The sequence below is a fragment of the Symphodus melops genome (assembly GCF_947650265.1).
Source record: "Symphodus melops genome assembly, chromosome: 4".
Lineage (NCBI taxonomy): Eukaryota > Metazoa > Chordata > Actinopteri > Labriformes > Labridae > Symphodus > Symphodus melops.
Window position 1 is genome coordinate 4,131,733 of NC_136694.1, and position 15,675 is coordinate 4,147,407.

Here is a 15,675-nt window from a genome sequence, read left to right on the forward strand (position 1 = left end):
AACACGTTTGTTGCTGGTGGTATCAAGTCTGCACACGTTTTAATACACGCAAACGTTTAGTAAATCAGGCCCCTATAGTGTGTTAGGGATGGAGTAGTGACGTGCTTGTGAGCCGTACGATCTCTGTGCACACAATTTTCTTTTTTGACATTGTGATATTGTCAAAGGACATAAAACATTGGTATAAAGGCAAATACTCCCTTTCTAGCGTCATGTTGCACAGCTCAATGTGGTCTTTCTACATCATGTGTTGCCTCAGGACAAGAGACCCCCCTCTGTCCAATAGTGAAGTGCATGTGTGAACAACTAATCAGAGGGGTTTCAGGAGTGCATATGTAAAATCCAGGCCAGCTATATATCATCTGTAAAGTACTCTGTTAGAGTCCTTTTAGTTTTGAGATGACTTACAGACACTTTTAGTCTCACAGGACTCAGCGTGACGTGTTGGTGTGTGCCTTCACACCCAGGAAGAGAGTGTGAGCCACAGCTCCAACCTGTAGCCACATGTCTCATCTGCTCTCCTTAAACTTCATTCAGCCTTTTCGCCTGCTCTCAGGAATGCAGCTGACAGATTGTGTGTGCATAATGTGAGGATGGGTAGGTGCGGGTGCATGAGTGAGTGTGTGTATGCTGCACAGTCGTGACCTTGTACACAGGTGGGTCAGCTCAAAGGTAGAAAGGTGCTCCTGTGATATCTCAGGAATGAGGAAATGTTTACATTGTCACACAGTGGAGTGTTGTTTACAATGTGGCACACACACACACACACACACCTACACACACACACACACACACACAGATCTCATCTTTGACAGAGTGAACTCCATGCTGCTTCTTGTCTGACCTAATTTGTCATGTCAAGGCTCATGTTGACACACTCCTCATCTATCACGGGCTGCATGGGTGGAACGGAGTGGAGTGTTTGGGAAGAGCTTGATTTGTTCAATGCTGGAAGTGTTTGCTCTCACATGCATCCAACCAACATTTGACACAAACCCACACACAGAACACGGCTTGGTGTCTAAGTTGGCAGATGTCCTTTTAGTGACTGAACAATGTGCAGAGTTTATGATCTACCTCAAAACAATTCAATGGAAGGTCATTCAAGTACGTCTGACCATCTGGACTGTTCGGGCTCGCTGCGGAGGATTGTGACCGACTGTACTTGTCTGCTATAATCTCCCTTTTATTTTCTAATCGTATTATCTTTTTCCTAGGTCACTGTTCATCACATTGAAACCATTGTATAAAAATAAGAATTTAGGGATGAGGCGAATTACACTCATGAAATAATAGCACATTCATGAATGTAATTTGCAGTCACGCTACATGCAGCCACGTCGCCATACTATTCACTTCATTGTTCTCATAGGTAAATTTGTCTCAGACTCTGAGTGCTGCAAACAGTTTTTCTGCTAGTATTAGAAAATAAAAAAACAACAATCCTCATGGAAACAGAGAAGCATGTCGAAATAAAGACCACAGACAACAAATTGTAAAAGGACTTGAGCTTGTGTCGCTTCTTTAGACTAATCAAAGCACACTTACACAGCAGGTCTCACACTGATGGTAGAGGTAGCTATGTAAAGTGGACATCACAACTATTCCCATTCATGCACATTGATACATCTGATAAAGCAGAGGGAGCCACTTCGTATTGTAAGTCTTGCCCAAGGGAACATCAGACATGTTTTTGCAGGAGCTGGGAATAGAACCCTCGATCATCCAGAGATGACAGACTCCACCTGAGCCACAGCCTCCCCACAGAATATTCCACATTACTCATTTTGCATAATTTAATATTAACTGAATAAAAGCTGAAGATGCTCTTGTTAGGATCCAAAGACATTTCAAAGCAGCTGACAAACTCACAGCCTCTCATGAAGACACAAGTTGGTTATTGTGTTAGCAAGTACTACTACCTCTATTCAACTCAACTTTATTTATATAGTACTTTACACACAACACAGTTCATCCAAAGTGCTGAACAGAGCAGATAAAACATAAAACAAAACATTAGAAGGAAATAGACAACAATAACATAATAAGAAACATTTTGATCCATCCATAGTGGATGAGAGACGGATGGTTGGAGGAAGAAAGTTCCATAGTTTTGGCCCTGCAGTGGAGAAAGCACGATCGCTATTGCACTTTGTCCTTGATGTATTTGACCGAAGGTTTTGTGAAGATGACCTCAGATCTCTTATCGGCTGATGAGTTGAGTTTGACTTCTATTCACACATTACAGAGGCAGAGACATCTTTTTTCTTGACTGTAATTAAGTCAGTTTAAAATTCAATATTTTAATTCAATTCAATTAAAAAAACTTTGTTTGTCCCCAGGGGGCAATTCAGCCTCTGAGAAAGAAAAGCCTGGGTTTTTAATTTTTATTTAACCTTTAAGAATAGTGTTTCATTTTTTCCACTTGTGCTATGGGCTTGATGAAACAAAAATATATAAAGCAGCAATTATCTTAACGAAGCAAAAACATTCAGTGGTTTTAAGCTTGTCACAAAGCTGTTTGCTGACAGTATTTCAATATAATGTGAATTTTTAGCTCTATTAAGACTCCTGTTTCAAGGCACGATGTATGGTAGTGACAGAGGTGTTACAGGGGCGAGACAGGATCTGCTGAGCCATTTTGCATGTCTGACTGTGTGTGTGTGTGTGTGTGTGTGTGTGTGTGTGTGTCCAATATTTTTAAGTCCTCTAAACCTGACCTGTCCTTTCTCTCTTCTTTGCATGCTGTGAGGGTTTTCTGTTTTTTTAAATATTTATTTATTTGCCATTGACACATATACATTTCTTTTTACAACATTCCCCCGGTCCCTCTCCTCTCTTCTTTCTTTCCACTCTCCTTTTCCGGACAACAGCTCAACAGTGTTGTCTGCCTCGTTTGAAGTCTCCGTGACATATCAGAGTTGGAGTTTTGTCCTAGATGTAGGTCAGTGATTGTCCTGCTCCAGATACGTTAGATAACCACACCTGGGCACACAAAGTAGGAGGATCAGTGAAGCACTCACGTCTATGTCCTTATGAATAAAGATTGTTTGGTCTAACACAATACAAAGCTGGATGGAGGTTTAGTCATGAAGAGTGGCTCTGAAAAAATGGTTGTTGAATTTTCTGCAAGAACAAAGGAACACTTTGACTCTGGTCTTCCTGTAGATGATCATTGCTCTTTAGAAACTTTGAATAGTACAACAAAAGATTTTTTTTTAAATTTAAGCTGACAATATGCTGACGTTTCACTTTGAGGTATCGGTAAAAAAAACAACAACAACAACATTCACCCGAGTTTTAAAATATATAGAATTGGATGCATGAACTATAGACGTCAATACTGTAATAAAATGCAAAGTAAACAGGCTGCCAAGTCAGAAATGATGTAAAATCAAAAACACATTTAAAATGTCCAGAAAAATAAAAGCACTAAATAAATAAATAAAGAAGTGCTTTGGGGAAAGAAAAAAAAAAAAAAAAAAAAAAAAAAAAAAATATATATATATATATATATATATATATATACTGTATATAGGCCTATATTAACACAAATGCATAGAAAAAACACACAAAAGTGCAAATTGCATGTTGCAGGGTAAATGTACTTTTGCATGCAACAAGGGACTCCAACTCTTCCAACTTTGACAAGTCCAATGTTTATTCCTTCCTCCACTACATCACTGGGCTGTGCACGCACAGAATAGACTGGAGTTATAGTAGTAATAGACAATAGTTGGATGTGCTGCTCACTTGGAGGACTGAAGCTGTGCTCAGTTCAGATCAAAGTGAGTTGTCTCAAAAACTGAAATTTCAACCAAAGACAAACCGTAATATTATTCTTCATTAAAAATGTATTTTTCTATTTTGAAACCTGAAGCTATATTATTCTGATGTACTGTTGTCATAGTCATCTTGTGTTACCCTGACAGGAAGTGGTCATGGATGAACAAAGGACAGGGAGCTAAAAGATAGGTTACCATGTGTGACCTCACATTAAGAGACCTCCACTTCCCTGCAGGGTTAAACCAGGACCAGCATTCAATGAATATCGGTCAGTGTCACCACTTCAAAGAGGTGGTGCATCTGTCTGTGTGTGTGAGCGTGCATGCGTGCGTGTCTGTGTGGAGTGTGTGGCTGTACTTTTTTGACCCTCAGAGCAGCATATGGCAGCCAACACAATGCTTTAACCCAACTCCTATCAATACTGATACTGCCTCACTCCTCCTCTCAAAGGTGAACGACAGGACACTGAGGCAATGCATGCATGAGCACACACACACACACACACACACACACACACACACACACACACACACACACACACACACACACGCACGCACACATCTCCAAACATACCCCCCCTCCTTGTTTACAGCCCCCTCTTCTTGCTGCCCGTCCTTTCATTTTCAGATGGGGTCCTTTCAGCCAGAGCAGGCAGCAGCTGGAGGCCTGGCTCTCAGAGAGGGAGACAGCATGACAGCAGGACTGAGAGGCGGGTGCTGAGCTGCACATTAACTACCAGTTACCTCACACAGAGTCAAGCACACATATACCACACTAACCCGAACCAAAACAGCTATTATGTGACTTCTTTAAGCCTGTGATCATTTTGGACACATCTCGATGGAGAAAGAAAAGATTTAATCCTCAGACACAGATTGACAGAGGGGGGTTTCACATCCACCAACTTCAAGTATCTTTATGAAAATGCTCGAGGTGACAACTGATCCGTGAAAGCCTTTCTTTCTGCCTCAGGTAAAGGAGGTGTGGCTGCAGGTTTGACATACCCACAGCTGACAATTTACTATTAAAAAACACCAAAAGGCTTTTACTGACCTGTGTGTGCATTGTACTGTGTGAGGGAAGTTTTTGTAATGTTGTGAAATTTAAAGTCATCCAAAGCTCTTCAGATATTTGTGTAAGCCCTAAGCAGACATGCAGCATTACTTTTTCTGCGTCCTACATTTTGGTTGCTTTTCTCTGAACGTATTGATCTAGTTATCTCGGGGTAACCACGCTGGTGATTACCAGCTGGTGGTAACGTGTTTATTTTCCTGACATCTTGAGAAAAAGACTGGCATTCATTTGTTAACAGAGTAAAACCAAAGTTGTTTTCCTCAGTTACTGAGAGAAGGTATTTTTTAAATACTTTTTAAGCTCTTTGTTTTCAGAAAGTAATCTCAGGAAGAAAAAAAAAAGATTTAACAGGAGAGTTGCTTGCATTCAGAGTTTTAAGGAGATGATATAATGAAAGTGAATGATTGAATCTGTATTTTTTCATCTTATTTATGCTAAATGATGTTAATCTGTTGATCTTAATGCTCTGTTTTTTAACCATGTCAAGCACGTTGAGTTGCTCTATATATAAACCTGAAATGTATGTTTTTGTATCCATGGCTTTGGGGCACACCTCGACCGTGACTGTGTGATCATCAGTTAATCTCTGGAAGCATCAAAGGAAACACAAAGTCTCCCAGACACAACCAGAGGATCTGAACTGAACACCCAAATGTCTCTGAAACAGGCAGCAGCCTATCAGTTTAGTTATTTGTCTCTATAAGACAATTTACATTTGCTGAAGAGAATACATTTGTTTGCCAAAGGGACGTCATATTTTCAGCTTTAAGGGGAACCTAATGAAACAGGACTCTCACACACCCTGAAAAAGGTAAATGCCCAAGATGAGTCATGGCAAGTGCTGCAATTCAGCCATATTAAGATTAACGCTGGAAAGCTAAACAAAGTCTAAACAATATCTGAGGTTTCCTTCTCTGAGCTCATGTGGGTTAGAATGACTCATCTGGTAGCCAGTACATCTGTCTGTGGTTTGGAAAAGTATGACCAATGATGACAAAAGGTAAATGATGTGGCTGAAAAAAAACAAAAAAAAAACAGACTATGCTAACACACACAGAGCGCTTATTAGAGCGCTTTTATTAGACACAGCAGGTGCAGAGAGAAAGGACATGACTTGCAGATTCGAACCAACGGCCATGGTACCACTACGCTATCCAGCACCCCACAAAGCACATGTTATTCATACACAATTATGAATCACAGTTTCTGAGTTAAATCAAAGAATTAGTGTAAATTAAAATACAAAAAAAATACTGACATTTGAAGCACCCACATCTTGTTTTTTAACCTCTTGGGTTTTTGTTCTTTTGTTTAGTGTAGAAGTGATTGTGTATGGCTTAGAGTCTGTGCTTGCACGTTTTTATTAGTGTGGTGTTTCCTGTTTGGTAGTTATGGACTTGAGCTCATATACAGTAGTTCTTTTCTACAATACAATTGGACAATACAGTTAGACAATTTTTCTTCCATGCTGCTGTCGTGCTGTCTGACCTTGACGGATTCAGTCCTGAAATAATCCTTCTCCAGTCTCATGATTTGGTCATTACAACAATAAATGTCTTACATGTCTGATTAATCTATCAATATACAAAGTGTTTTGGCACTGGTTCGTGTCTACTGAATTCTTTTGCAGTACGTAATGCATGGCTAAGTGCTGCAGTGAGTGTAATTCACGTGTAATTTGCGTTGAGTGGTCTAACCACAGGTGAGTGTAATCAAGCAGCCCTCTTTGTTCTGGCTGTCAGGTGGGTGATAGAGGGCGTTCAGGGTGGGGAAAGGTATTTCCGAAAGGGAGTTGCTCAGTTTCCTGGAACCAAACTCAAATATGACTTCCATGTAAAGGTATGTGACGCTACCTGAGAACCTTTGGCAACTGCAGTCAGAGGGTGCAGAGTATCAGGAGCCCTTTGAGTTTTATTGTTGTTGCTGTCACACAGGTCGTGAGTCAAACACACTTAAGACTCATTCTTTTAGCTTTGAAGGGGTAAACTGAAACCCACCATTACTCACTCTGGATTGTTGTGGTTTCTTTTTGTTATTGGATGACAGGTGTCTCAAAATTCACCTCAAGTACATGATGCCATCATATCAACGAAATCTGATATTTCACTGAATCAGATAAGTGAAGAAATATTAACCGCTTTGAATCAAATAATAAAACCCGGTCTCTGTCTCTTTGTGAATATGAGGTGAAAAGAAAAAACGCTGTTGCAGTCATGCACACACACATGCATGTGGTCAGAGTGTGCACATAAGAGGGTGGAGTCGGTGCAGTGAGACTTTTTTCTTACCCGAGGGGATCAGATCTTCACTTGACGCGCCAGGGAGGCACTAGAGGAGATATTTCCAGGGAATTACGCAGCGTAAAATCACACGGGATGTGTTACAACTAAATTACAGTGTGAAATTGTACCCAGTGCTAATTGCAGTGGTCAGAATTTAAATACGATCTAGAGGGAAAGTCTATTTTCTGTGCAGTCTTGGAGCTCTCCTCATTGACCATGCCTCGCGCCCACCCCTCACCACGAGCTGCGCGTAAAAGCGAGTGGCTCCGGAGCGCCCTGGCTCATCACCACTGCCCTGATGCCGGCGTGGACAACGAGATTGTAGTACTGGCAACCGGAGTAGACCAATATCTGCAGGAGGTCTTTCACCACCTGGCCTACCCCAACCGGGACGACACCGTTTCTGCAGAGGATTTCACTGAGCTGTGTGCCGTGCTGGGACTCGACCGGGTTGAGAGAGGAAATAGTACATTTAAAGAAGGAACCGGAGAGGGACAACAAGAGGAGGAAGATGAAGAGTTCAGGGATGTGTGTTCCGGGCTGCCCTGCCAGCTGTCCTTCAAAGACTTCCACTCGCGGCTTTGTGGATATTTCCGTGTGCGCAGCTCGCGAACGGGCACCGGGGAGTGTGCCGGGCGCCTGCCTGTTACCGAAGCCACGAAGCTGGTGGAGAGACAGATTCGGGTCCGTTGGCCTCGTTCAAGACGGAGAAAATGTGTGAGTTTCGATCTGACAGGAGATCAGAATGGAGCCTCGAAGAAATCAACTAAAGGTAGAACCACAGAGGATCGCGAATCAGGTAAAACTCCGGGATTATTGATTCTCCCTGTGTGAAATGAGTGGTGTCAGAGTATTTTTTAATCCTATTTAATTATTGTTGCACCCCTTTAAACTATAGTCTTTAAGGGGACTAATCCAAGCAATATGATTTGACTTTTAACTACACAATCGACCCTTAATATGTACTTCTGAATTGATTATTGATTTCGAATAACACAGAAAAAGCAACATGCAGCCTTCCCCACTTCTATTACTTCAACCAGATTTTTATACGATTGTTCTCAGCTTGTTCTATCAGTTCCCATTTTCTTATTCCCCAAGAGTCACAGTTTACTCAAGCAAAACTACCATAAAACAACATATAATAATAATAATAATGATAATAATAATAATAATAATAATAATAATAATAATAATAATAGTAATAATAATAATAAGAAGAAGAAGAAGAAGAAGAAGAAGAAGAAGAAGACCCTCAAACCCTCTCTGTGATTATTGTCCTAGTGAAAGCGCAGGTTATGTATTCTGATAAAAAGTCTCCTCCTGTTTGGTCACTGTGAATAATAATGGGAAATGTGAAACAAATGCTGTTTTTGCAAACAGGGTAGGTGTCACTTATCTGACACCTACCCTGTGGCAGAATTTACAGTTATTGAACAACAAGGATACACAAATTAACCATCATGTCTTCGATTTGCCTCCTTTGCTTTTTTAAGGTCACATAGAGGTGTCAGTATTACTTTCAGTCTGTTTCATCACAAGCTAAAAAGTTCTCACAGAAGCTTTAAGTAACCAGCTCAGGTGCTCGCTCAGCATGTCGTCTTTGTTTGGCTCTGAGACCAAAGAGACTGAAACCCCTGTCAGTTTTATGATCTTTAACAGTCTATCTTTTCATCTGTAAGAGTTGGTTCACGTTAGGATTAGCTTTCTTAGTTCAAAAGTAATATTTACCTATAGCTGAGGTTTTATGTAGTACCCATAGGACTTGAGTAAACACAGGCCTATACTGTTTGACTACCACTAACCACAGTTTTATATTATATTATGTTATGTTATGGGATAAGCACCAATATTAGTATGTAAGGTTCATGCTACTGTTGTCAGTGATAAATGTAACTAACATATCCACTTTTCACCTGAACACTAAAACACTAAAACATACTTACCTACATTTATATAACAAACAGTGATGGTCGATGTGTAGCGAGAATATCAGCTTTGGAGGACAGAGCAGGCGTTTCAACTTTTAAATACTGTTTAATGGCAAATTGACTAGATGGATGAACATTGTGTTCACACATCGATGGGTGAGCCTGTGGGAGGAATTTTGGGTTCAGTATTTTTTACACAAGCACAATTTGAAATGTTTACTGCAAGCACAGGCTGGTGATGGAATAGTCTCTGAGCTACAGTCACAGTGTTGTTGTAGATGGATAAATATTTAAACCAGAGAAAAAAATCCATTAATAAGCAGGGATTTTTTTTCCTTGCCATTTAGTTTCACCCCAAATTGAAGCATTTTCTCTTCTCTCTTTTCCCCTCTTCTTCTCCAGATGAGGTAGCAGCTCTGAGGGAGCTGGTCGAGGACCTCCGCTCGGCTCTGCAGGGAAGCGACGCACGCTGCCTGGCTCTGGAGGTAGCACTCAGACGGGAGAGGAGTCGCACACTTCCTTCTCCATCCAGGCTCAAATCCACAGTTTTATCTCCTACAAGTTCCATCACCCTTAAAGAAGGAAAACTGATACCGACACACAGGATTAAAGGACAGGGCAGTGTTTCTCGAGTAGATGGGACAAGCAGATTGGGCAGGAGACGTGACATCAGGGACCCCCTTCTGAGGGAGCTGAGGCTCATCCGCTCCTCGCGTGACGGCCAGCTGGAAGAGGCCATCAAATTTAATGAGCGTCTGGAAGAGGAGCTGCGGTGGGCGTACCAGGAAGTACGTAAACTTCAGGGGGTGGAATCAGCACTGAGAAAAGAGAACACTCACATCAGGTTGGAAAAGTCAATTGGATGATTTTGATTGGAGGAAAATACAGGAATTACAAGAATGGTTTAATGATGTTGGATGTTCTCCATCAGGACGCGGGCGGAAGAGGCCAGGGAGGCTCTGAGCTTGGGGCTTCAGAGGGTTCGAATGATCCAGGAGCAGGCTCAGTCTGTGCCGCAGCTCCAGTCCAGGATCACCCAGCTGGAGACTGAACTACAACAGTACAGGTACGAACACCGTGTGTGGTCCAGAGAGTACAGAGGAAAGTGCATGGGCACGTTTGTACATCCATTTACACATCATTTGCCTCTGAGCTCCACTCATTTGAAATTCAATGCACTAAAGCCGAGGGATTAAGTTACCCATGAGTTACACTCTGTCTGTCTGAGTGTTGGGAAAAGTTGACTGCGTAACCTTCCAGCAAACACCTCTGCATTAAAGGCAAACAAACACTCTTTCCTCAAAGAGGTGTCCCTCTTTAACAAACTCTCATCCAAACAACATTTTACAGCATCTTTGAACTTGTTTTTGTTTGTTTGTTTGTTTTTTGTTTTAAGTTTTATGGCATTCAAGTTAACAACAACTTCACAGTTTCTGGTCAATCTCATCAACCTTATTTTGTCACAAGCTCTTAAACCATGGATTGTGTTAAAAAAATAAAATAAAATAAGCCCCTTTTTAAAAGTTAAAGCGACTTAAATCTGCAATATTTTTATGGCCAGGAGAGGGCAAAGGAAATTCCAATTTCATGGAGCCTGTTCATAAATAACTCCACTTCTTAGGTGATATATTTGTGTATTACAACACGAGTATTTTCCCATTAAAAAGACATTTAAAAGTGGTTAAAAGGCTTTTTTCAAACACTTGTTAAACACATTAATTAAACATCGATGTCAAGATTTTATCACTATCACTAGATTCAGCACACATACGCTTGGATGTTTAAGATACGTCTCATATTTGGAGGATGTCTTGTTGTTATTTAGGAAGTCTCTGACCCTCCTTGTTTACATCTCACGGCCCTAAGAGAGCTACCCATTTATTTTTTCTGTGAAAAATAGTGGATTATGCCTATTATTATAATTAGGATTATGCCTTTACGTGATGGGATAAAGATTTTGGACAAATGCTTTGATATTGATTGTCATCGCAGTGTCAGCTTTACTCTTTTTTTCAGCTTTATTCAGGGTTAATTACATGTCAAAAATGTGTTGATGTTATTGACTATATTTGAGCAGATTAAAAAACGGTTGAAATCATGTTTTAGAAGTTCAGACCTTATTCACATCTGTTTTTAACCAAAGATAAAAGTTGAAATCCCGCCTGGTGCTCACTGGGTTGATGCATAATGTCACCTCCTGAATTATGGTCCCATTTACAATCATATAGAAAATAAAGCGGGTGATGTTTAGAGCGTGGCTCCCTGTGATTGTCAACAATCATGAGGAAATTGTTTTCTGACAGTATGTGTTTTTGTCAACACACAAAATGTCAACCTCTTGGCCTCAGAATGGTGCTTCTTAAACCTGTGGGTGAAGTCTCACTGTCCACATTTATACATTTAAACTAGCTAATAAGTAAAACAAAGACCGTCAGAGACTTTCCTGACATAGCAGAGCAGTAAAAGATATTTTCACATGACGTTAGTGAAGTCGGAGATGGAAAGGAAGTGCATGTTTTGATCACAATCGATGCCTGCTGGTTGTGCACAATGTGAACGGGTTACTGATACTTTGAGTTAGCCAAATAAATCCACTGCTTATTTGAAGGCTTTCCAGATAGATCCCCAATCTGACTCATCAAAGAGGTGGTGGAGTTTATAGAAGTCATTTCTGGTTTTAGATTAGATAAAAGACAAAAACCCAACAAAAGAGACACACTGAAGAAAGCTTTACTTTGAAGAGACACACCTGATATGTCTCTGACTTTCAAAGTCGAAATCTTTGACTTCTTCATTGCAGGGACGACGTTTTAAAAGTTTGGATCAGACAACACACTAACAGTCGAGCTTAGTTCTGTTTATGGTGGTGTGTGAGAGACAGCTGATCAATGGATGCAACCCTGATGGAAATACTGACAAGTCAGAATCTAGTCCTCTTCTCTCGACATGGCCTGTGATGCATCAGGCAGAGGCTCAGCGACGTTCAGTCTTCCTTTCACCTGCCTTACATTGTCTCGATTCTCACGCCGCCACCTTGCAGATCACGATAGGACATGACATGCATTGTTGGCTGATCTTGGCTTTACCTTGCTCTTACTGCTATGATCTAAAACATCACCAGTTTCCTGTGTCCCAGACTGTATCTGTGCTGCAGCTGTCACTAAGAATGCAGCTGGGATGTGATACATAAATTGCATTAGTCTGTTTTGATTACATGATCCAAAGTAAAAAAAAAAAAACATACAACAAACGTATTTATTTTAGGTTTATATTTGTGTACCTTTACCACCCTTAGGTCCTGCTGCAACTGCATCACTTACCCCGCCCATCAACAAATTCACCCAATCGGAGCAGAGGACACCGGTGGCAAGACTGGTGAGTCTTTACTTGAGAGCAAGGACAGAATGACTGGCTGTGAAACTAAACATCAGGAATCAGACGCCTGTTTTACCTTTCTTTAATCTACTTTAACAGAATAAAGACCCATTTTGAAGTTTTTCATGGTTTGTTGACGTCTACACATTTCTGCAATAAACTTTTTCATAGAAGACATTTGATGCGTCCTAACAGAGAGAGTAAAGATGCCACAAATCACAGGTCCGTTATATGGACCAGGAAGCGTGCACATGATGAGCATACATGGAATGTGATCATTTGTAATCTTGTCATTTCTCCTTCCACATAACATTATTAATTTATTTATGCTCTGCAGGAGTTTATTACATTTCACTATTTTTTCCAAAATAATAAACTGAAACTGAAAAGGCATCGAGCAAATATTATAACTTCTTGTCCTGTTCACACATGCAGAGTGCCTGCAGAGAGCAGTGGAGGGGAGGGCGGCCTCGGATGAAGAGGAGGAGGATGGAGGGACGAGGGAGGAAGGAGAGTGCAGCCTGAACGAGATGAAGAAGAACGTCAGCCGACAGCACGACTGTGGCAAAGGGTGAGCAGACATCCTGCACCGGCATACACCACCTCTTACATGTTTTAACCCCAAATCAGATCAGAATCATCTTCTCTTATTCCTCTAGATGTCAGAACAACATGGCCCACCCTCGTTCCTCCCAAACTCGCCTTCATGATAGAAATGTAAGCACTTTGAAGGACAGCAGGGGGAGCTGCGACTGGAAGGGACAACCCCAAGAGCAGCCAGAGGGGGGCAGATGTTCTGATAAAGATCAGGTGAGAGAAAGAGATGGACTTGACATTCCTAGTCTAAAATACTTTACTCTCATTTGTAAAACAGCCATGTAACCAAATATATAGAAGGAAAAAAAAATCCATAAATAATATGATGTCTATGGTCATAGTCAGCCTGGATACGTCTGTCTTTACATTCGGTCAGATAAATCCAAATGTAGTCCAGAGTAACATTGAATTTTATTTCTCAGAAGATTTGAACACAGCTTGACACTTTCTCCTGACGTCTTATCAGACTGAAATAAAGCGGGCTTTGTTTGACAGATGTTTTTGCATTCATTTATTTCTCCTCTTGTTTTTCCAGAAGCCTGAAGACGAGGACAAGAAGACAGGGCTGGAGGAGGAGAAAGAAAAGACTCGACTGTCTGTACTCGAGGATAAACTCACAGATGCCCTCACGATGCTGCTGCAGCTTCGCAACAAGGTTAACCCAAAAACACTACAACACTAAAACCATGCATCTCACACTGACAGCTCTGCAGCGCCATCTAGTGTTCAATCTGCTCCCAGACATGCTTTGAGCAATTCCACAGGTTATTGATTTTTTTTTGCAGACAGGCACAATCTGATAGTTTTACAGTGAGATTCTGCTGCATTGTTAGTCGTAATTATTGTTTTTCTACGAGAGGTATTTTTTAAACAACTGAGGGATATAAATGTACATCTCTTAAAAAAAATTCATTTAACACTTATTTAAACAGGAAATACATTTGTTTCAATTCACAATCTAACTTTCTAGAGTGTCCAGGCCAAGACAGGGTATCATATATACATATAATAACGTCCATAAAGAGCAGCTTGTTAAGTATCCGCTCTCTGCGTAACTTGTTCTAAGCAAACGGAGCAGCAAACTTCAGTTCTGAGTTTTGGAACACATGCAGTATGAAAAGGTCCTGAGATACATGATAACAAGTTCTCCTCAGGATGATGGAAGTCAGAGGGTATGAAGGAAATAGAGCTGCAGTAAGATAGACTTGGAGATTATTACACATCTGTTTTCAAGTCTGTGAATCGTCAAATAGGTCCATCCGACTCGTGCAGTCTACAAACAGTGATGTGTGAGGGATTTAAAAACAGAGTGCTGAACCCCTGAGCTCCATGATTCTCCATGTCCAGAGGGTGTCCAATTTGCAGCGAGGCATGCATGCAAACACATCAGCATGAAGAGTAGTTTATTTAATGTAAGTAAATATAGTGGACGTTTGTGTAGATAAGAACAGGGACAGTGCACATTAAGGGGTTTATTACCAGGAAATAATGGACAACATGGAGGTCATTCTCTCTTAATTAATACACGCATGAAGATTAAGGCCCAACTGTGTACAACATGTTGTGTGTGCTGACTGTGCTCTACAGGTTTGACTTTGCCAGTTGTGTTTGTTTGCTTTTGGTATGTGTTTGTGCTCATCATTACGTGTCTGTTATTTCATAAAACAATGATATGCTTAAATCCTCTGTTCATTGCTTCTTCTCCAGAACGTGTCCCGCAGAGCCCTGGGGAAGGTTGTGATGGACACTCTGGATATCTGCAGCAGGAGTCGAGATGGTACGCCTGAGTCACCTCTTCTAGTTGTCCAAGTATTCATGTTGAAGTGTTGGTCGTTGCTTTAACTCCTTACAACATCTCCGCCCAGGTCCTTCTCAGTCCTTGCAGGTAGCAGATGCCCTCTGTGCCCGGCTGTCGTCCAGGGATCTCTTTGGAAGTGGAGCAGACTCTGAAGCGGTGGAGAGCAGAGAGAAACTGCTGGTTCCATCTTCAGGGTGTCAAAGCAGCAGTGTTAACTCTCTCCTCATCTCCTGTTGAATCAGCTATGCTAACGTTCAAGTTCTGTCCTTCATCCTTGTCTTGTTTGCACCCACACGTTTCCTATGTAGCGTATGTATCCCAGATGTTTAAAAACAGTTCTATCTATTTAAAGATTAATGTTATTTCATTGATTCAATCTTTTGTGAATTTACTATCTATATTCAATTTAACCATTAAAGATTTTCAAAATCCAAACTGCTCGCTGTCTAAGAGTTCATCATTTTGCACCCTCCTCACACAGAATATTAGATTAAGAGACCACTGAGTTTAGCACAAAAACAATATGGTCCATCCTTAATTAAAGCAACAATGACCACATTTGAGTTGAAACCTAAATACCCACCATTAACATTATTAAAAAGTATCCTGTATCATAATGTAAATCCCCTCTGAGTGTGTGGTTTTTTCTTTGTTACCGACAAACTAAACTCTATACTGTATACCGGTTATGTCACAGTTGGTATAGACAGCTCAGATGTATGAAGGATGCCAGAATAGAAAAAAAGAAGAAAAGGAGGCAGCTGGCTAGGACGTTTGACCCCAACAAGATTTGTATGAACAAACCTTATTCGATCAGCTCCAAAGACTGTTG

General features: G+C 40.9%; 1 protein-coding gene across 2 annotated transcripts; it reads left to right on the forward strand.

Moving 5' to 3' along the window:
• Positions 1 to 7,159: 7,159 nt before the first annotated feature.
• LOC306822496 (EF-hand and coiled-coil domain-containing protein 1) lies at positions 7,160 to 15,261 on the forward strand. Of its 2 annotated transcripts, none has more exons than XM_079341577.1 (9): positions 7,160 to 7,941; positions 9,476 to 9,917; positions 10,005 to 10,139; positions 12,369 to 12,448; positions 12,884 to 13,019; positions 13,108 to 13,258; positions 13,581 to 13,700; positions 14,753 to 14,822; positions 14,911 to 15,261. In XM_079341577.1, exons 1-9 carry the CDS (start codon positions 7,359 to 7,361, stop codon positions 15,078 to 15,080), a joined length of 1,887 nt encoding a protein of 628 aa, XP_079197703.1. In that variant the 5' UTR covers positions 7,160 to 7,358; the 3' UTR covers positions 15,081 to 15,261. The 2 variants fall into 2 exon arrangements, with proteins under 2 accessions (XP_079197703.1, XP_079197704.1); XM_079341578.1 differs by having other exon boundaries at positions 13,584 to 13,700.
• The last annotated feature ends 414 nt before the right edge of the window (positions 15,262 to 15,675 follow it).

Bases quoted from the DNA above. Each gene is read 5' to 3' on its own strand.
- LOC306822496 (XM_079341577.1), top strand. From the start codon at position 7,359: ATGCCTCGCGCCCACCCCTCACCACGAGCTGCGCGTAAAAGCGAGTGG. The intron at 12,449-12,883 runs GTGAGTCTTTAC...TCACACATGCAG, and splicing joins GGACACCGGTGGCAAGACTG to AGTGCCTGCAGAGAGCAGTG. The intron at 13,020-13,107 runs GTGAGCAGACAT...TTATTCCTCTAG, and splicing joins CAGCACGACTGTGGCAAAGG to ATGTCAGAACAACATGGCCC.